This window comes from Haliaeetus albicilla, chromosome 22, assembly GCF_947461875.1.
Source record: "Haliaeetus albicilla chromosome 22, bHalAlb1.1, whole genome shotgun sequence".
NCBI lineage: Eukaryota > Metazoa > Chordata > Aves > Accipitriformes > Accipitridae > Haliaeetus > Haliaeetus albicilla.
Window position 1 is genome coordinate 25,710,941 of NC_091504.1, and position 21,841 is coordinate 25,732,781.

General features: G+C 42.7%; 1 protein-coding gene across 1 annotated transcript; it reads left to right on the forward strand.

The window, feature by feature from the left end:
- Positions 1–10: 10 nt before the first annotated feature.
- Positions 11–20,955, forward strand: COG7 (component of oligomeric golgi complex 7). Its single transcript, XM_069810591.1, has 17 exons — positions 11–324; positions 911–1,059; positions 1,568–1,684; positions 1,866–2,034; positions 3,955–4,037; positions 4,814–4,936; positions 6,894–7,092; positions 9,216–9,343; positions 9,907–10,061; positions 11,207–11,323; positions 11,841–11,906; positions 12,675–12,861; positions 13,880–14,020; positions 14,480–14,563; positions 16,582–16,696; positions 18,985–19,128; positions 20,634–20,955. Exons 1-17 carry the CDS (start codon positions 159–161, stop codon positions 20,798–20,800), a joined length of 2,310 nt encoding a protein of 769 aa, XP_069666692.1. The 5' UTR covers positions 11–158; the 3' UTR covers positions 20,801–20,955.
- The last annotated feature ends 886 nt before the right edge of the window (positions 20,956–21,841 follow it).

Sequence of the window (21,841 nt, forward strand, 5' to 3'; positions counted from 1 at the left end):
CCGGCGGTTACGGTGGCCGGCAGGGGCCTGGCGGCGCGTTTCCTGGTGCGCTGCGGGGCAGCCGCCGCGGCCGGCCTGTCCCCGCCGCGGGCCCGGAGGCGAGACGAGACGAGACGAGACGAGGTGAGGTGAGGTGAAGTGAAGGCAAGGCGGCGGCGATGGATTTCTCCAGGTTCCTGTCGGATGACTTTGAGGTGAAGAGCTGGGTGAACGCGGCCTTCCGGGCCGTGCAGCAGGAGGCCCCCGGGAAGGTGGACGCCCACGCCGCTACCCTGGTGATGAAGTTGCAGCTCTTCATCCAGGAGGTCAACAACGCCGTGGAAGGTGAGGTGGGCGGCGGGGGTCGTCAACGTGTCGGGCCGGAGACCGTGTGTGTGGGTTTTGTTGCTCAGGTGAAGCTTTCCTCCCGCTGCGGGACGGACTGGGGTGCTGCTGCAGGCTGCGTGTCCTGACAGATCCGCTCTCAACGCCGGGAAACGGCTGCCCCTGCCAGGGGAGGCTTAGGTTGGGTATTAGGGAAAATGGCTTCGGAGAGAGGGTTGTGGAGCACAGGCTGCCCGGGGAAGGGGTCGGCTCACCGTCCCTGGAGGGATTTGAAAGACGTGTTACGTGTTTAGGGACACGGTTTAGGGGTGGGCTTGGCGGCGTTTGGTTCACAGTGGACTCGGTGATCTTAAAGGTCTTTTCCAGCCTAAACGATTCTATGATTCTACGATAAAGTACGTATTTAAACGTACTTTGAAGCTTAAGTACTCTAAAGTTAAAACTAAAGTTTTGTTGTTTGTGTTTTGCTTTGTTGTTTGGTCTTTTCCAAGTATGGAAGGTTACATAAGATTACTGAAAAACTCCCTCTTTCCTGCAAGGGTTCTCAGGCCCTCCTTCCTCACTGCACTGCTTGGTGTTTCTGTAGAAACAAGCCACCAGGCTCTCCAGAACATGCCCAGAGTCCTCCGGGAAGTGGAGGTCTTGAAACAGGAGGCAACGTTCCTGAAGGAGCAAATGACCCTTGTTAAAGAAGATATCAAGAAATTTGAAGAAGACACAGCTCAGTCAATGCAGGTAGGTTCTTGTCTTACTCAGTATTTATTTGCAACTAGTGAAATTCTGGTTTCCAGGCTTGTTCATATTGAGCAATCTTCTGAACTCAAGATAGACAAAACCACTTCTATTAATGTTAATAGTAGAAAAACTGTGTGTGGCACAGACCAGTGCAATCTGCATTTCCTGAGGAACAGCTGATCATGCTTCAGTTCAGACAGAGTTGCTATTACCTGACTGGGGACACTGATTTCTGCCCAGATTTCTGCCTAATGTTAGCTGTGGTCCATTTTTCAGGCAAAGCGGATACTAAAAGTACAAATTCAGAATGCAAACTAACGTTTTGTTGTTTGACTTTGGAAGTTGATTTAATATCTCGAGCTCTTTCAGCCAACTCCTTCCTCCTTTTAACAGCATGATCTTTTCACCCAATTTTTAAAAGCCAAGCCAAAAATAACTCCCATAATACAAGTATCTATGACAGTCATCTTTTGTTTCAATGGGCAACGTTATATTTTTTTTTCTTCAGGTCCTGGTAGAGATTGACCAAGTGAAATCTAGAATGCAGTTGGCTGCTGAGTCACTTCAGGAAGCAGACAAATGGAGCACGTTAAGTGCAGACATTGAAGAGACTCTTAAAACACAGGTAGAGGCCCCATTATTCTTTTTGCCCTTTGTGCCTTCAGCTTTCCAGGGAAACTGAGTGTAATAGTAGGTTTTTGAAGTGACTCTAAAACACATACCTTTTTGTAAAATGTCATATGAAGCTGGCATTAATGCTTTCTGAAGTCATGTTTGGTAACTGAGTTGCCTTTCTCTGGTGGCAGGATGTGTCTGTGATTTCGGCCAAACTAACAAGTATGCAGAGCAGTCTGGCTATGCTTGTGGATACACCAGATTACTCCGAGAAGTGTGTGCATCTTGAGGCTCTGAAGAACCGACTAGAAGCTATGGCCAGCCCTCAGATTGTTGCTGCTTTTAATTCCCAGTCTGTAGGTCAGTAAGTCTTGGTGTCACTTGGTGCAGAGTTTATTGTCTTTAAAAGTAAGATGTTTTCTGGGTGGGGAGTTGATGTGCTGAAGGCTCCTGGCGCTGGGTTGTGCGCTTTTTCTGGTGGACCCAGATGCTGTGAAATGTTATGTGCTCTGCAGCTGCAGATGTGTTCTCCAGTGCATCTTTGATTTTCCTACAGTTTGGTGTACCTGTGGCCACTATGGGAAATAAGGAAAATATGAGCTGGTTTTATAGGCCATGTAGATGTATGAAATTGAGGTACTGAGGCAGGGCTGCTCTGCTGTCAGTGTTTAGTTACGCCATGAATGCTCTCCAAGTTGGAAGAGCTGCTCAAGTAAGCAGAAAGCCTCTGGTTTTGTGTTATTGTAGTGCCACTGGGCATTTCTGTTACACCTTGGTGTTGTAATCAAGAAGGAAATTTGCTTGGAAACATTCTGACTCCTTACTACCATGTAAAAGCTGTTTTATAAATTCTCCTTTAGAAAATTTGACTTCTTGTACTGCTCTTTTTGTTCCTCCTTTCCTCTCCTACTGTCACAGCACTTCTGAAAAATACTTGTTCTGGTTGTTGCCTCTCATCTGTGTGCACCGTGAGGTCCCAGTGAGAATCTGGGGCTGCTGTGCTTTTGCTGCACAGCGCTCTGGAGTTCTTGTCTATGTAAAGGCAAGGCGCAGCAGTGTGTGACTACAGACGGCTGGAGGGAGCGGAGGAGGGAAGAAGCTCTATGTGCTGTGCTTCTAACAAGTGTGCTTAATCTTTTGCATAGATCTCTCTCTTCTCCCTCCCATTCCTCTTCTGGCTTTTCTTCTTTGCACAGCTTCCTTTTTTCTTGGACTGTGCTCATCACCTTCACAGTAGGTCGGTCCCATGCCTTTTTTCTGCTGTTACAGTGCATTGACCTTTACAGACAAAATCAAGACAAAGGATGACATTTTGGAATATTTTCTCTGCTTAGGATGAAAGTAAATTGAATATTCGTCTGCTCTGTGAGTTCTCCACTAAAGAAAACATATAGGTGCAAGGAAGCTGCTGGCAGCAGGTCTGCTGGTACGAGGTCCTTTGCTTGGGCATACAGTTCAGAATAATTCACTTTAAGAACTGTTTGCATTCTCTTTCAAAATCTGTTCTGGCCATGTGGAGACATGGGCTTTTTTCCCATTGAAGAGAGTTTCTCTGTTACTGTGAAGTCATGTTTTTTCCTGAAGTCCAGCTCCTATAACTGTAATACAAGTCCATAACCATATCCCCAGAGAGTCTGTATTCGGTGACTTCCACAGCTGAAGAGCACTTCAAGTTACTTAGTGTTCTAGTTTATCTGCCTTCTGGGTCCTTTTTAAAAAACAAGGTCTCATTACTAATTTCTCTAACCCCAGATGTATTTTGTGGACAGAACTATAGTCATCCCCCTTACAGTACAAAACGAGCTTTTGATGAACTTGGATTTCAAAGCTTTGAGTAATGGCACCGTTAGCTCTTGCACAGTCTTGAGGCAGCTAGCTTAGGTATCAATTTGAGGAGTTCTGAAAGCAAAGCTGGAGGCTTTGTGAGGTATGTTCTAGTTTTGTAGATAGGGGCTTGCTTCTGGAAAATAATGATTCCCTTCTAGGAAATGCTCTGGTTTTATCTGTCTTTAACCAGCAAATGTATCTAGTATTAAGAAGTTAAATTTAAGAAGTTGCATTAATTCCTCGTGCCTGCTACCTGTTCTTGTTTGAATGTGGGTTTTAGGCAGTTCTGCTCCTATTTGAGAAGATAAGCAAACAAAAGGTGAAAGAGTGTGTCTTTCTATATAGGCCATTGTGCACACTCTCTTAAAAGAAGAATTCTCTTGCTGTTGGACTAATGTCTCACCCTAGGCTTTGAGACTGACTGCTAACTACCTATTATTTTGTTTTGTTTAGATCAGGCAAAAACGTTTGTTAAAGTCTTCACTGAAATTGATCGGATGCCCCAGCTTCTTGCTTATTATTATAAATGCCACAAGGTAAGTATTTTGATAATATTTTAATATGGAGGAATAAAAATTTTAATTCTTGCTTGGCTTGGACTGTAGGGGGAGCTGCTACATCATGTATTTTACCTTTCCTGTTCGGAGGAGGATGGATCCTGTTCTTTTCCATATTTCATTCTCTGACTTCACTTTCTGGCTCTTAACAGCTCTGGTTACTCCCCATGTTTCAAGAGTAATTCTCCATTCAGGACTTTGTGTTTATTCCTGCAACAGACACAGGATATGTGCGTTCTACTTGATTTCTCTGTGTCTTATAGTTTTGCTTTGCTTTTCTTGGATGTGGCTATGTCAGCAATAACTTTATTGCTGCAACTTGGCAGCTGCTGACTTCTGTAAACTCTTTTCAGGTAAGATTAAAAGTTGGAATTCCAGACAGTTCTGTAGCCATAACCTGATCCTCACATTTCTCTCATGACTCTGACTTTTGAGGATTAAGTTCAAGGCTAGGGCTTGCCAAGTATTTGAACTATTATGTGGGGGTATCAGTTACAGTCTCATTTTATGAGTAAAATACCAATGTTAATTAAATCTTTGAATCAACTAAGAAGCCTCTAGCTTCATGCTGAAAGTCTTTTCCTTCTGTGGTGCTGAATTATAGCAAAATGTTATTCTGAAATTGGGAGAGGGGACCAAGGGTAGGCATTGTGCTTTAGCAAAAGTGCTTTGCCTGGTAAGTTCTTGGTTTGAAATAACAAAAGCCAGATCTGTGGACTGTCAGTTCTCTTAGAATCTTCTTATTACCCCTGCAGGTGCAGCTGGTGGCCGTGTGGCAGGATCTTTGCCAAAGTGACTTAAGCTTAAATCGCCAGTTGACTGAACTGTATGACACGCTCCTTGGGACCTGGCACTCACAGCTTCAGTGGGCAGCACAGGTGCAGTGACTGTTTAATTTTGGTGCGGTGTATGGGAGAGGATGAGATTGAGCGCACTCTCTTAATTCTCATAAAGCTCAGAATAGTTCATTGGTGCTCACTCTTTGAGTTATACTCTGTGCCTTATCTATGCAAAACAGGGCTTGCAACCTACTTTCTCTTTCTTGTCCAGCTCTTGCAGACAAGATTTGATTTCTGGTGTTCTACCAACAGCAAGGTTGCTGTGTTACTGACATTAAAGCTGCTCTATCACTTTCATCTGTATCTTAAGTTAAATCTAATTTGTTGGTGTTGCAAATGTGTTCTGTTGCAAGACATTTGAAATGCCTGAATTGCTTTATCACTTGGCTTGGAGGAAGCCCTCAAGGTCATGTTGGACTGATTCATGTCACTCTGTGTAAGATATCTGAGGGCTTCTGCTATCACCCCTTGGAGTGTGTGTACTTGTTTTTCCTGCCAATAATAATGTAGGATCCAAAAAAGTTATTGTCCTTTAGTGAAATGAAGAAATAAGTTCATATTGTTGAGCCTGTAAGAGGTTTTTCATCCATGAAGGGTAAGAGATTCTTATCTTCATGTTACAAAGCCTGGTGCAAATGCTAGGCCTGTACTGCAGAGAAGCTCTGTGCTTCCTTGAAATGTATTTTTTCTGCCTAATGATTTGATGTGAATTACAGGTCAGATGTCATATTACATTTTAGCAGATATTCTTTGAACTGGGGATTGTGAGAGAGAAATGGCACATGGGGCAGAGCTCATGTCACTCAGTGTCCTGTGTTGCTTCTGCTTTCTGAAGAATTCTTGGACCTTTTTCATGGTGATCCAAGCTTTCAAAGCAAATGAGTGAGAGTAGCTGACAAGAAAGTCACAATGACAGGCTGTAACACATTTTATGCTAGTAGAATTGAAGGTGGTGCATGTCAATAGAAGTTCTCAGCTGATTATGGTCTTTCTAGCCTTTCCAGTAGTGACTTCTGCCTATCTGACCAGTAATTTGCCTTGTGATATAGTACTATTTCTTCATGTTTTACTGATGTATGTGTTTATTCTCAACACACCTGTGTAAACTGAGTGCTCTGTTTTCAAATGCTCTTTTCTGGCAGGTGGTTTTTCGAATTACTATAGTGCCTGTGTTCCGCTGAATTCAATTTTTGACCTATACCTATTCTCTAGTTTCTTGGTTGCTGTATTCAAAGCACAGTTTCAGCAGTAAATATGTATTGATCTAGACTTACGTAATCAGGCTGTCCTGCATGCTAGGTCAGCGAAGTTCTTGCAGTCTTAGTAGACCTCTTTTGGTTTTGTTACCCCTTGTGAGATTTTTCAAATGTGTTTTTGTTCCCTTTTGGTTGGGAGCACCTGTCATCTGAGGACTCTGCGATCTGTTAGTGCACAAAATGTCATCTTCTTGATCTGTATATCACTGTCTCTCACTAGTAGGTAATTTTATATTAATTCTTTAATAGAAAGAAGCACACACCCAGCACAGTTTTCTGTGCTGGGCATGAAAAAGTCCAGATTGGGCTGCTGCTGCTTTCTTTCCCAACTATTTGCTCCCTGGTTATGGCAGCCTGCCTCTCTGCTGACAGCATTTGCAAACCCATCTGTTCTGCCTCTTCCATCCCTCTGTTTCAGGAGCCCAGGCCTCTGTGGCGAGGGCATAAGGGGGACTACAGTGGGCATGATTGCCCCTGGGAAGTGGAGCTGCTTGTGTGAAGGCTGCTTCTGCCAGCAGGGCAGCAGCACGTGCTCAGGAGGGCTGAAGAAGATATCAGCCCCTGGTCAGACAGGACCTGGTCAGTTTGGAGTGGGACAATCTGTCATTGTCTTTGCTGAGGCAGTGACATGTGGTTTGTACATTGTGGGGCTCTCTCTGGAAGCTATCTGCTGCTCTCTGCTGCCTGTCATGTTCCTCTGAGATAATGTGCTTTTGCTAGTAGCTTTTCTGCTACCACAGGTTTTCAAGAACCCCCATGAAATTGTGACTGTGTTGTTGATTCAAACTCTGGGAGCGTTGGTGCCTTCCATCCCTGTCTGCCTCAGCACTGCCGTGGAAAGAACGGGCCAAAACACCAAGCTGAATAAGCTGCTGGAGCTCTATGATGCCACCATCCACTTCGCAAAAGGGCTGGAAGTAGCAATGCTGCCAAACTTGAGTAAGGCTCTTGCACTGAATTTTGTCATTCCATTCTGTCAACTCCTTTGTTAAGTTCCATTGTGGGATTTTGTTTAGTTTTACGTGGAGGGAGGGATTCTCTCTTCTACAGTATTGACCAGTTAAGTGGCATTTGCACTTTTGTGTGTGTGTGTATGTGTTTATCTTGCACTAAAGATACTGACACAATACTGAATGAGTTTACTGAAACAGACCTGTTCTGAGCATGCTTGGTGTCTAGGGTAAATAATATTTAGCATTTTTCCTTTTACAAGCATTGCTATTTCTTCTGTCTAATGGATGAGGAAATGTCTCTAGGGAGGCTATCTGTGAAACCCATTGTGAAAGATCACAAAGCATAGAAGTTGAAGAGTTTCCTGGAATTAAGTCACACCTTACTAAACAAGAGAAAACCTGCTTGAAAGCTGCATCCATTGGATGCTTAAATTTTATTTTGTAGTTTTTCTGTTGCTATTGGCTTAAGTTTTAATCAAGTAAAAATGCAGGACCAAATACTATTTCTGAACCATTGGTAGTTTGTTCTCTAGCAGCATCCTTGGTGTTTGATTCAAAATCTGACCTGTTCTTTCCTTACCCTCTGATGTTTGTCATCTCATTTTGGTCATAACTTGATGAATAATTCCCACAAACCACAAAGTAGTGAGGTGCTGTGCTTACATAGGTTTATGTCTGACTTGAGCTGTTGGCTATTTATAGTCCTTTATTAATCTGGTAGGGCCCCTTCAAAGATTGGGTATGGGAAATTCCTAAATTAAAGCTAATGGAGCATTCCTAATGCTGTGTTTCCTGTGTTTGGTTCCTCATAACATTGTCTTGAGCTATTTAAACCCAGATTCTTACTTGATCACGTAAATTATGATTACTGGGCAATTTCAGGGAGTATGACTGTCATTGTGTCTGTTTTTGTTGTCTTTGTGATTGCATATTCTTGTCAGTCATTTGCTATCCTTGGCTTAGCTTAATTTGTGGTTTGTGATAGAAATTATTAAAAAGGACTTGGAAGAATTATGTCAAGCTCTAGCAGATGATGGAATAGGAAGACAGCTGCTGAACTGTTATCTGGGTGTGTTTAAAAAAAAAAAAAAAAAAAACCAAAACAAAACAAACCCAAAACTTTATTTCCATCTCTTTTGCTGTGCGGTAAGATGTTTGGGAAGAGAAATATCTCGAGAATGGAAAGGCCAGGTGACTCAGTAGAACGGGATCAAACCTGTACCTACATGTGTGGGAGGACAAGGTTCAGTTATGATTCACAGGATAATTCAGGTTGGAAGGGACCTTGGGAGCTGATGTAGTCCAAAGTCCTGCTCCAGGCAAGGTCCGCTATGAGGTCAGACCACGTTACTCAGGGTATTGTCCAGTCTGATCTTGAAAACATCCAAGCATGGAGATAGCACAGGCTTTGGACAACCTGCTCCATTGCTTGTCTGTCCTTAGGGTGTAGAAGTTTTTTCTTATACCCAGGATTCAAAAATTATGGTTTGCTGCTAGTTTGAGTTTGGCAAAGCTTCACAGTAACAGCTGGTGTCCAGTTCTGATTTGAGAAATAATCATTCAGACCTGTTTTTTGTTTGGGTTTGCAGCTCCCTGCTGAACAGAATGGCACTGAAATGCTAAGTTCATGGTTCACGTTCAGCTTTGGTTGATGAACACCGTAAAGTAGTAGTACTAAGTGAATTGAGTTAGTGTCAATTATTTTAAGTATGAAACAGGCTTTCTGACAAATGAGGATTGCCCCTGTTTTAAGTTGTGGGAGTAATACGTTTCGCTTCTCAAATGGTTTCAGTACTTTCCTTCTACTGTAGGTTGGAATGTTTAATAGTTTTTTGTCACCCAGGCTGTTTTGGAGTAGTGAGTGATTATTTTCTTGAGGCACTTGTTGAGGTAGAACGTCTTGGTTTTAGGAAACAGGTAGAGATAATAACCTTGTGTTTAAAAAAATTTTTTTAAAAATCTGTGTAGTTGAGACTTAAAGCTGTTGGGCAACAGTCCAAGCCTGTGTGGGCAGCATGCTCTAATTGAAGAACTACTGCATATTGCTTAAAACAAGGTTTTTAGTAGCATGTTCATCTATTTGTAGACTAAACATCTGATTCTTTGTAGAGGAGCAGAACCTGGTAAAAGTGATGGAACTGGTGGAAGCGGTGTATGGTCCGTACAAGCCCTATCAACTTGAGTATGGAGACTTGGAAGAAGAAAATCTCCTCATTCAGATCAGTGCAGTGCCATTGGTAATGTAGCAGTCTTTGTTCAACTGCACAGGGAGAGGCTTGAAGCTTCGACTAAGGGTCTATGAGGGTCTTTGTCATAGTTATTGCTCTCTTTCCTCCTCTAATTTTTTTCTGTTTGCAGTATATTTTTTACTGTTAAGTAAATTTTGTTTAAGAAATGAAGTTAATTTCAGCAGCCCTGTCAGGTCGGAGCTAACTCCTTTCTTCTTCTCCTTCACCCAGTAACCAGCACTGTGTGGATCTGCTGGAGAAAGACTTTACAGGTTCAATAGACTTTATTAAGGACAGGATCTGGGGTAGGAAAGTCCTTTTAGTAGAAGATTCTGTTGTTGGCAGAACTGTTTTTCCTTGAAGACGTGGTAAACACAGGATTTGGCAGCCTGACTTTTATTAACTGTCACTGTGCAGGAGGGTGGAAGCAACCAGCATTGTTCTCCCTTAAGTGTTTCACAAGATTGGAGGATACTGAGAGAATGATGTGTTACACAACGTGTCTTGTCTTTAATGCCTGGACACTCACTGAAAGAAGAGTCAGGCTCAACTTTGTTGTTGTTGTTATTTAGGAGCATTGGGAAGTAATTGACTGTGTCCAGGAACTGAACCATTCAGTCAGCAAACTCTTCATTCTGGCCTCTGGAGCCATCGACAACTGCATTAAACTCACTGATGGACTGGGAGTGTGTGGGCTCCTTAAGGCCCTGAAAGCTCTGTTCACAAAGTAAGGTGCTTTTAGTTACACTGCTGCATTTATCCTAAGGGAGTAGCAAGTATTCCGTTTGTGGCCAAGGACTTTGTAGTTTATCAAAAACGACTGAGAGCGGAAAGTATCTGGAACTGTAATATGAATCACCTGATATCCCTTCCTACCATTTCGGTCAGGCAGTGACTATTTCTTAGGGGAAAAATGGAAGCTTTTTATGGCTAAATCAAAGACTTTTCTCGGCTGTTTTCTGTTTTGGTTGGGCTGAATTTTCATTTTTAATAAATTCTTTTGAAGGGGAAAATGTTTCCCAAAATGAACAAAGACAAATTAGGCTGATGAAAGTGGGTCTCAGTGGGGAAATACGTACTTACTGGGACAGGTGACCTCACATTCAGAATCTACCTGTAAGTGCAGGAAGCCCTAGTGAGTAAGGTTCACTCTAAGTTCTTGTTTTAAAGTTGTCACTGACAGCCCACTTAGATAGTATTCCAGTGCTGATTACCTCCTTATTCTTTCCTGATACCAAAAGAGCTGTTCACAAGGTATAAATCAAACTGTTATCTTGCTGCCCTGTGGAGAAGAAGGAAGAGGAAAACACACTTCTCTGATCTCACTTTCTTTATAGGCAATTTACATAGCAGCCTGCATGCCTCCAGCTTATGGGCCTTATTTAAAACAAAAGTGGGGGGGGGCAGTGTGGAAAACAAAATGTTCTCCTTTTTATCCATGTTCTTATCTGGGGAGTAACTGAGAAAACAAATAAATGAGATTGTTGTCCTGGGCTAAGGGCCAAGTGTTGTTGCAGTAGCAGTAGCCTTATAAACTTTTTCTGATCTTAGTCATACGTTCTCTTGGGAGTGGAGAGATCCTAGTAACCCATGTGCAGCAAATTGAAGTAGCCACACGGTATCTGTTACTCTTGAGTTTCTCCCTGTCTTCCAGTGGAGGCTTGAGTGGGCTGTGGCTGGTCAGTTCTTCACATCCATGTGTTTGGACTGGAACAACAGTGTCTCGTCTGAACTCCTCTTCCTTTAATATTTCTTATTCTTATTTGACCCTTGTAGAGGACTGAATGAGCAAATTGCAGGACATGCAGTTATGCTGCTCTCCAGCCTATTCTCTTATGCTGGTGCTTATCTCTTCTCCATTTCTCGTTACAGGTATACATCTGACTTTACGAATACATTGCAGTCTATACGAAAGAAATGTAAGCTGGATGATGTCCTATCAGATTCCCTTTTCCAGGAGGACTGGACTGCATTCCAAAACTCTGTCCGGTAAAGGGGATTTTTTTTGCCCAGCTCAGAACTGATTTTTGTATCAAAGATGAAATGGAATTACTCGGGGTCAGTTTACACAAGTTCTTAGTGCAGAATGCAGGGCTATGCCCACTTAGCTGCAGTGCTGCTGGGAACATTAGTGACTGGGTTTCAGGTTGGTGCTGGCACAGTAAGTGCTATGAGGCTCCCCACCCTGTCTGGAGCAAGGCTGCATGTCATATCGCTTGAAATGTCAGCAGCTCTTAGCATTTTCCTAGTGACACTGAGCTGGCCTTAGCCATGATGACAAGAAGTAGCATGTGGATGAGGCTGTTGGGCAAAAAAACTCAGTATGTTATCAAATGGATGCAGAGTTAATAGCCAAATTAATTCTTGACACATGTCCCCTGTGGGCTGTAGTTTGGTTGTTGCATTATATTACTGATTGACATGTGTCTGAGATGGGTTGTCTGGGGAGGGGTCTGGCATTATCTGCCTCAAATCTCACATGTGTTTTTGTCTTGTTCTTTCCTAGGATAATTACTACTTGTGGTGAGCTCCTTCGTCAGTGTGGAGACTTTGAGCAGCAACTGGCCAACAGGTAAGCGTTGCTGAACTTAATTCATGAGCTGTCAACATAGGTACCAAGTTGAAAGAAAACAAACCCCAAGGTGCTTTTGTTGCATAGACCATGGAGGGAAAGCAGCCACTGTGATTTCCCCCCGCTGCCCCTCTCCATCTTTTGAAATGTCAGAGATGGGTTGCAGACTGTTCCACTTAGTTGTGTACCCTGAGACAGTCACAAGAATCCTTTTTCTTGGATACCTGGTTAGCCATCAAATGGACTGCCAGATTGGGGTCAGGAAGGAATTTTCCACCAGATCAAATTGGCAAGATTCTCACTCCCCTTGTGACATGGGGCATGAATCATTTGCTAAAATGAATCTAGGTGTGCCTTAACTGATCAATTCCTTGTAACTTGAGGAGTGTCAAGCACAGGCAACATGTAGATCTTTTGTTGCTTGTCAGCAGTGCACTGTTCAGCCTCTTGTACATTGAAATGCTTTAGTCTGACTTGAGTGCCTGTGCTTTGTATAGGACACAGTGGCCTGCAGTGCACAGGAGGCTGGGTTTGTTTCATATTTGCTAGATGTTCTGAGAGCACAATCCTCTCTTTTTCATCTCAGTATTTTTGCAGTTTTTGAGTTGCACAGTAGATGTGAGAGTTGGCTGTAATTAACATCTGCCACCAGTGAATACTCGCTCCCTTGAAGTAATATAAAGGTAGTGTTGGTCCTTGGACCAACATGAGAGCAACAGTGCTGATTTTTGAGGATTTTGCTGGTGACTTTTGTGTACTTGTTTTCAGGATTTTATCAACTGCTGGGAAGTATCTCTCGGACTCCTACAGCCCTTGTAGTTTTTCTGGCTTTCAGGATACCAGTTCTGCAGAAAAGAAGAGCTCCGTAAAGAATCCCTGGCAGGAGTACAATTATCTTTTGAAGGAGAATCCATCCGAGTATGCCAACCTTATGGAAACACTTTACACTCTAAAGGTAGCTTTGGTGCCTGGGAGAGCCTGCCTCTATCACAGGATGCTGTTGGGCCCACATTTGGTAGATGAGACCTGGATTCCCCCTACAGCCTGATTACATTTTGTCCTGAGCTGCAGCCTTTTGATGGGCTATGTTCCAAGTCTTCCACAGAGACACCGATCCGTGGAGAGATTGAAATGTTCAAACCCAGGAAGTCTGGGCTCATTCCATCTCTCCCCAGATCCTGGCTGTGTTTTGTGAACATGCTATTATCAGTTCAGGTGAGGGAGATTTTGTCACAGAACGCATTGGGAAGATTGCGTTGGAGCTATCTCAAATTCTGGAGCCTACATACTAGCTTCGCAAGACTTTCTTTGCCACTTATGCTCTGCTGCCATATCCATTCTGAAATATAATTATGCAAGATCATTCATGCATGCATCTGTGAACAGGGTAGAACGACTCTAGTTATCTTCTTGTGGATCTAAGTTATGTTTGCCATCATCAGTCACATGTAGTAGTGAAGTCAAGGTTATGAGTTCTGTCTCTTATTTCCTTAGAATGTTTTGATTTCTTTTGCACTTAATTTACCTGCAACTTGTGCAGCTCTGCCTTCAGTGTTAAATGTTTGACTTTAAACCTTTGCTAAATAGTCAGATTCCCTAGGTACCCTTCACATAAAATTTTTGCTTAATTCCATGCAGGGAATCAGTTAGTTGTGCCCTCTGAGTAAAAGGCAGTTTTGCCATCTTCTCTGCAAGTTTCCCAGTATCTAGCCTGTACTGGTGCCTGGCATGGCTGGAATGTGATGCTGATTATTCGTTTTATGTTTCAGGGAACAGTGCACAGTTTCTGTCTTGAATAACTGGTTGGAATAGGGCATCCCAAAGAAAATAAACTGTGCCATTGCAGAGGAGGGCTCTTTTGTATTAGGATGGCCCAATAAATACCGCTTTAAGAATGTTAACATAGCTCCTCTGTGGTCAGCATAATGACTTCCATAAGTAAACATTTTTCTGTGCCTCTGTGTGTGTGTTAGGAAAAAGGTACGAGTAACCACAACCTGTTGTCTTCATCGCGATCTGCCCTAAGCCGCCTCAACCAGCTGGCACACCACTTGGCTTTTGATTCTGTTTTTCTTCGCATCAAACAACAACTCTTACTCATTTCAAAGATGGAGGTGAGTAATGGGTATATTGATCTGATCTGAACTGGCAAGGTTTACCCTTGGGATACCTTATAGTGGAGTACAGCTGATTGTTGCTTACCTTCCTCCTTTTCAGAATGTTTCCCTCTGGTATCACATTTCTTCCATGAGGTACAGTCAGTGGAAAAGTTCATCTCCTTGCATCCACAGCATTTGCGACAGACAGCTATGTTTGCAAGCTCTGATGTTTGTTTGAGATGCTTTTCTAACCTGTGTGAGCATGTATTTCCCACAGGGAGCTGTGTGGAAAGGTTGTGTATGTTTTGGGCCTGAGGGAGGACAAGGGAAACAGTTTTCTCGCCATCTATGTTCTGCTCTCGAGAAGTCCTTGGGTAGTCACAGTTCATGTCACTGGGCAACCGCTTCCTAGAACACTGATAGGCTTCATGCTCCAGGAAGTCATAGATTCATTCTGTACTTTTTGCCCTACAGGGTTGGAATTCTGGTGGCATTGGTGAGACCCTGACAGATGACCTGCCAAACTTCAGCCTGACTCCTCTGGAATACATCAGCAATGTAAGAGGATGCAAGGGTAGTTACTGGAAGCCCAGTGCTCTTCTGTTTCCCCAATTTTTTGTAAAATCTTAGTATTTGTTAAAGTTGTTATATGATGGTGATAGATGCTCTCAGTGGTCCAGCCCTCATCAGTTGGGTTGTGCCATTCATTGTAGCTTTTATGAAATCCCTGTCAAGTTCCGGAATAGCAAAAGAATGTCAGGAGCACAAGGAGAGATTCCTCCCTAGTGAACTGGGCTGTTTACAGTGTTAACTCTTGTAATGGGATGGAAAATGCCAACTTTTGTTTCTAGTGGTGAATACTGAGTGTATCTTCATAATGCAGCTCATGTAGCAGAGAAGTTTCTGCAATGTGTATTGGAGTGATTTAATCACACTATGAAGTTAAAACAAGTCTTGAGCTCTTACCCTTCTAATCCCCATGTGACTCCCTGGTTTCTCTTTCTGATGGAATAACAATGAAACCTTTCTGGCAGTGAGGTGTCTGAGTGGAAAAGGAGAGTGAGCTGTTCATTCTTTCTGACTAGGCACTCCTCAGTTTGGAACAGCATTCAAATTGCTCTCCCATTCTCTTGGTTGGTGTTTCAAGTTGCTGCCACATTTGCAGTTCAGATATTAATATTAGCTGCTATTACTATTTCAATGCAAAGTATAATTTGATAAGCAAGTTTTTTTATGTTACTACCATTCTGTGCATCACACAGGGAATGGATTTTTCAAGGACAGGCTGCAGCCAAAAGCTTTTGATATTTTGGTTTCCTCTGGCTTATGGCCTACAAACTTACATTCTGCTTTTAAAGCTTTAACAAAAAAAAAAAAAAAAAGAGAGGAATGTATAGAAATGGGTAGTCAGTGGCAGAATTTTATCATGGGTAGTTTGAATTTAGCTATCTGAGAGACTTTTATGCGGTTTAGAAAGCTCATGGGCAGTGTATAAGGTGAAACTTCAAGGGAAGGTTGCTACTGAATTCTCAGTAGCTTTCTAATTAACACAGGTCACAGAGAGAGACGTGCATGGGTGGTAAGAGGCTGAATCTGCTCACCTGCCACTTTAACTGAAAGTTAAACTGAGATGTGTATGATCATTACTCAATTCTGTGAGGAATCAAAAGACATTTCTGCCTGTCCAAGGCACAGAGGAACTTCAGAAAATTTCAGATACAAAGCATTTGTTTTCTGACATCTTTTCAGATCTACCATTTATCCTGCTGCTGAGTAATAGTAATAGGTGGGCCAAGACCGAGCCAGATTCTCTCTCTCGGGTAGTCTTGAGATAACACTGCTGCACTGTGCAGTAAAATTGACAACTGGAAAAACTAGCATAGAGTTTAGAAACAAATTGATGTGGCATATGTGCTGTGAAGAGATAAGAAGATGTGAAGATAAGAGATAAGAAGAGATGTGAAGAGATAAGAAAAGGCAGGTGTTGTGAGCTCAGGAAAAAGCTGTTAATGAGCATGCTCCATAATGGGGAGGCAGAGTACTCTGAATTGTATCTGCACCTAGGAAAATTCTCTGAAGCAGCAGATAATAATTTATAAACAGTGCAGTATTTGTTGTATGCCTGAAGTTATATAGCTCATGTGTGCGAATTTGTGAGCATGGTCCCTTTTGGGGAGTGATACATTTCTGTAATTCATTATTATATTGTCACTTGAATATGTGTTTCTTCTCCAGCGGTTTTGTTTGGTTCAGTCTCTTGGATTCTGCTCTAGAAAACAAATTGCCAGGAACACTCCAGAGATCAAAGATTTGCTTGGAGTAACAGTTCTCTGTACAGGTTTTTCTTAACATCGTTTCAACGACTGGTTCTCTGACCTTGTGAAAAATTATTTCTTTTACAAAGTGTAATGATGAGCAAGACCCAATTTGTTTCTGAGCAAATGTAGTTTAGTGAGTTGCTGTCATGCTCAGCTTTCTGCTTTCAGGTGTGGATTACTGCAGTTGACTTTTTTTCTCTAGCAAAGTACTTGCTTCACATTTGTTCAGTGACTCAGCTCTTTGTGCTTTTATTCTAGATTGGGCAATATATTATGTCACTTCCTCTCCACCTTGAGCCATTTGTCACTCAGGAGGATTCTGCTTTGGAACTGGCATTACATGCTGGAAAACTGCCTTACCCCCCAGAACAAGGTAGGATGAAACCAAAGACTTGAAGTGTCTGCAGGAAAGTTTTCACTTTTTGACGTTACATGGGTGTGATGTGTTATGGTAACATAGCTATTTGAGACCCATTTCCTATTGTCTAGTCATGCTGTTTCTTCCAAGAGTCTCTTAGTAATATGCAGGAGGAGCCTCTAAATAATGAGTAAAACTTTTTCAGGTCTGTTCAAACCAGAAGCTTTAGCTTGGTCGATTTAAGTTTAGTGTTCATTAAAACTGTGGTTTGGGTGCAGGGTCTGAAGTATTACTGTTTCAGAGCTGGAGCAGTATTTAATATCCTAGGTGCAGGGAGTGAACAGGAGGTACTTGGGGTCAGTTCCCAAACTCTGAGGGGAACCATTGAACCATCTAGCTTGAAAGACTTCTCAAGTTAGCTTTTGTAGCTTCTGCTCTTTATCAGGCTGTCCACTAGGACTGTGTAACAGCTTGCTGAAGGGGGGAGTCTTGCTCCAGCTTTGCACTCCTGCCCTCTCCTTTGTGCTGGTTCCACCGTAGCACCATTTCCATTCATTAAGCCCACAGAAAGGTATTCACTTTTTTCTGGCCTAGATTCTCTCAAAAATGTGTCAATAAAGTGATTTAAATCAACTTCCTAAGAGATCTGCTATGCAACAGAGCTGGCAGGAGTGCACAGCAAGGAATAAGCAAAGAGGAAGCTTGTGACCATGTTTAGAAGTGGTGAGTTGTTAGGTTGGCTGACCCTCTCATGAAATGTCCCCATCTACTGAAGAAAACAACCCTGCGCTGGTGATGATACAGTGTATTCTTATCCCCAGACAGCATCTAAGCTGGGATTCTTGTAACAACTGCTGCCAGGAGCTAACCTGGTATGAAGCTTTCCATCTTCAGACTCTAGTGAAATCTGGAGAGAATGTCCCGTAAGCTTAATTGTACACTAGTCACTTGTAGTATAAAATATGCAGTTCTCTATAGCCTTGCTTGAGAACCACAGCCCCTGAAGTTGTTGCTAGAAAAAGAGGAGCCCCTGAGCTCCTTTCTTCAGGAATAGATATTTGTTCTCAAGCAGGATAGTAATGCTGTTTACTTGTAAACAACTTTTTTCTCTGCCTCTTTTCTCTGTAAATCCAGGAAAAAATACTGTTACACCCTGTGTGACAAGCTAACCTGTGCTCATCTGTTACAAACGTTAGGAGCCCATGGTCAGAAACTGGTCTGCTGTCTGTCTTGTTTTGGACAGGTTCTGCATCTTTGGGAATTTCTTTTCTTAAGGGTCCAACCATGTGTTCTAGTCCCCATAGTCAGGTTCTTGCTCAGTAAGGACACAATTCTGGAATGCTGACCACTTCATTTAAATTCCTTTTTCATCCTATATTAACTCCAGCTGAAAAATCATTAGAGCTCCACTGCTCCTTCCAGTGCCACCTGAGTCTCTAGTGATTAGATGCCAGCCACAATGATTAAACTCCCCGTGCTGAAGGAAGTTCAGTGGGTGCTGTGGGTGGCTGCTGTTTGAGACAGCTATGGCCCAGGCGCCTCTTCAAAACTTTATCCCCAGAATGCACCAAGGAGTTCTTTCTGCCTGTCATTCCTTAATTTCTTGCAGGAAGCCGAGTTTTGGCTCGCATTCGTTCTTCACATGGCTGTCCTTACCTGTTGTGTCATTAATCCTGCTGCAGTTAACAACAGTAACTACGTAATGCTTCACAGCAGATTGGCAGCGCGCCATGGTGTGCTGTGGTTAATATCTTCTCAGTATTTATTTCCACTGATAATCAAGGAAGCATAGAGCTTGGTATTTATAGTCTTCCTGTAGCCTTCTGAGAATATGCTCTTTAGTTCAGGTTTTTGCGTTACTTTTGTCATCTTAAAGCATTTACATATTTAATAGCTTGTTAATTTTCAAAACACTGATGAACACGGGATGCCTTTAGGACTTGAAAAAAGCCCCTGTCATTGCAGTAGTTTGTAAACTACTCCTGGAAGATGATCCTCTAGAACATGCCAGGCAGTGCCCCTGATCCCAGCCTGATCACCTGTCAGCCCTTCAGAAATGACTTACCTGGAGAAGTAATAGAGGGAAGTAAAGTGTTTTGGGTCTTGAGCTAACTTTCAATGTTGTATAGTATCAGGGAGGATATGTAACTGCTTTGATTACTCCAAAAACAGCTGATAAACTCTGAATATCTTAATGTCCTGTTGAAGAAACAGTTAACCATTTATGAATTACATTTGTTTTACAAAACCAGCAAATGCAGGTGAGTGAGACTGCTGACAGCTAATGAGAATTTTCTGTCCAGGAGATGAATTACCTGAGCTGGACAACATGGCTGACTACTGGCTGGGCTCCATTGCCAGAGCTACAATGCAAACTTACTGCGAAGTTATCCTGCAAATACCAGAGCTCACAGTACATTCGACAAAGCAGCTTGCCACCGACATTGGTAAGCTCAGTGCATACGTTGTCCTGATAACTGTTGCCATAACACATGGGCTGCTCTGTCATTACATTAGATTTGAAGAAACTGTGGTGTGGGTTTCTCCTTTAATCGTGAGCATGTTGATCTGATACCTGGCATGGTGGAGTGGTTCACAGCTTCTCTTTTGCAAAGTGGTCTGTCACATCCCTCTTTGAGGAAAGGATGATGTTCCAGTAGATACTCCTGCTTCTTCACTGCTTTGTGTTTCTGACTGTGGAAGTCAAAGTCCTTCTGAACTGTGAGGAGTCCCTTACAAGCCAGTCTTAGCAAGAAAGATGTGTGTATATAATCTATTCAAGTGTGGCACTGCTCTTTCCCCTCTCATGGGAGTGCTGTGTACTGCCAGTATATGCCATATAGGGGGTACGCAGCATGTGTCAAGCCTTTTGGGAAGTGCTCCAGTGGATTATGAAGGGGACAGCTGGTTGATTTCTTCCATTCGCTTGATAGCTGAAGTAGGGAAGGTCAGCTAAAGGCCTTCTAAAAGTTGTTGTGGAGCGCTTGACCAGCATCCTCTTTTTTACAGAACCTATAGGACCAGCTCCCCTGCCATGGTTAACTTATTGCCCTGCTGCTCTGAAGGTGCTAGATGACTAAATTACTTTCAACATGAAGAAATTTTCAGCATCAAAGTGGGAGATAGTTGGCACATGTTGTTCATTTCTTCCTTCTACTATGCCAGGCAGGGTGACTGAGGGAGGACTGATGGAAGGTGTTGGGGAAAGCGTTTCTGCAGCATATGGAGGAGATGGGTTTTTCTTATCCGAAGCCGATGGAAGTGTTACCTCGAGACCACTACAGCTATTGTAAATGCCAGTTTGTCTTGTCTTTGCTGTAAATCATGGATGCTGACTTCCCCATGGCCAAGCTCAAAAATAAGGATGCAGACAATATCTCCTCAGCTCACCTGATCTCCTCAGCTCACCTGAAAGTAGGCTTCAATGCCAGTGAACTCAGCCTGAATACTTTTTTTTTTTTTTTTTTTTTTTTTGGCATTGCTTAAAAACGAACCAGTGGATTAGAGGCTGGTTGCTTGGCATTCTCCCTGCCATCCTTAATTCCCCAGCTGACTTTGAATCAGTGAGCTGGAACTCTCTCCTGCCTTGACAGCCATTCACTTCTGCAGAACTTCCCAGCTTTGTTGCAAGCTCTTTGCCTTTGAAGGTGTGCTTGTGATCCTTTATCTGTGACCCTGGTGACTGACCACCCCGAGGGTGTTGTGAGCAGATACTGAAACGTGGTGGAATGTGTCTCAGTCCTCTGAACAAAACAAATGGTTGTCTAAACTAGTGTACAGGAAGCCAAAAATACACACCAGTCAGTACAGTTAGATTCCAAACACACTGCCGTTTTCTGTGGTTTGGACCTATCAGTGACAGGATTCTAGCTGTCGTGAAGAACAAAGGATAACTTTCATTAGCACACTGTCTGGTACCCGTTCAAATACATGTTTATCCTTAATCTTACAGATTATCTCATAAACGTGATGGATGCCCTCGGCCTTCAGCCATCAAGAACACTGCAAAATATTGTAACTCTGTTGAAGGCAAAACCAGAGGACTACCGGCAAGCTGCAAAAAGTGTGCCCCGCAGAATGGCCAGCAGCATTGGTGCAATGAGAGGCCTGGAGTGTTAGCTGTAATGTCCCTGCTGCTGGACACTGTTCAAGGGCTGAACTGTTTGGGTTGATTTTATTTCCCTATAAACTTTGCAAGAACAGTGAAAATATCTCTGGGGATTAGGGCAATTTATTTCTGAATATCTTTTAATAAATGTCTTTGTCTAGGAAAAGCTTGCTCCATTTTTCCATCCTTAGAAATAAGGAAAGATGTCCTACAGCCTAATTTACCAAGAACTGTCTGGATGACCTTGAGTAGACTGAGCAGTGCTGGCTTCTGACTAGAAATGTTCTGCCGGTTACTGGAGAGTTCATGCTTCATGGCGGTGAGATGACTGGCTTTTTCAGAAAATTTAATCAATTCTGAATCTAAAATTATGGGGTAGGTGCAACAAAGATTGACTGATTGGAAGCTTTTCTACCTGGGGGCAATCATCATTGCTCAACTCTGTCATTATTCACAAAGTGAGGAAGACAGTCTCATCAATTAGTAGATGAGGCATGATCAAGCTCAACCCTGAGAATAAAACCTGTTTTGTAGGTTGTTCCTTGTGTGATTAATGTATTCTACTGAAAGCTATGGAGTTTATAAGAAATTTAATGAAAGTGTTGCTTTCTTGTAAAATTTATTAAAGCCTGGTATATAGATCTTTGTAAAACAACTCATCTAGCCTAAGTGTGCTTCCAACACTCCCACAGCTTTTTTTCTTAGGAGAAAACTGGATGGAATACAGAGTCCCAAAATTGGAATGCCAGCTGTGTCAGATGCTGCTGGGTAACATCCCACATGCACACTCTTCTGATTTGGAGAGGAAAAACCATCTTTCTTCCCCTTATCTGTATCTACTTCTGCAGTTTTCTCCATTTTACCGCCAGATGCCTTGGGGGAATAATTCTTTTCCCAGTGTCCATGTCTTTGTCTCTTCTTTCCTTAACTTGGTTCAGGCTGCTCTAATCCATGTTTAGCTTGGTCCACAAATCTTTCTGCTGTCTTTGCTTTTTGTCTGGCTTTCTTTTTCTCTGACAACCTCTGTCTTTTGGACAGCTGTCATTTCTTGT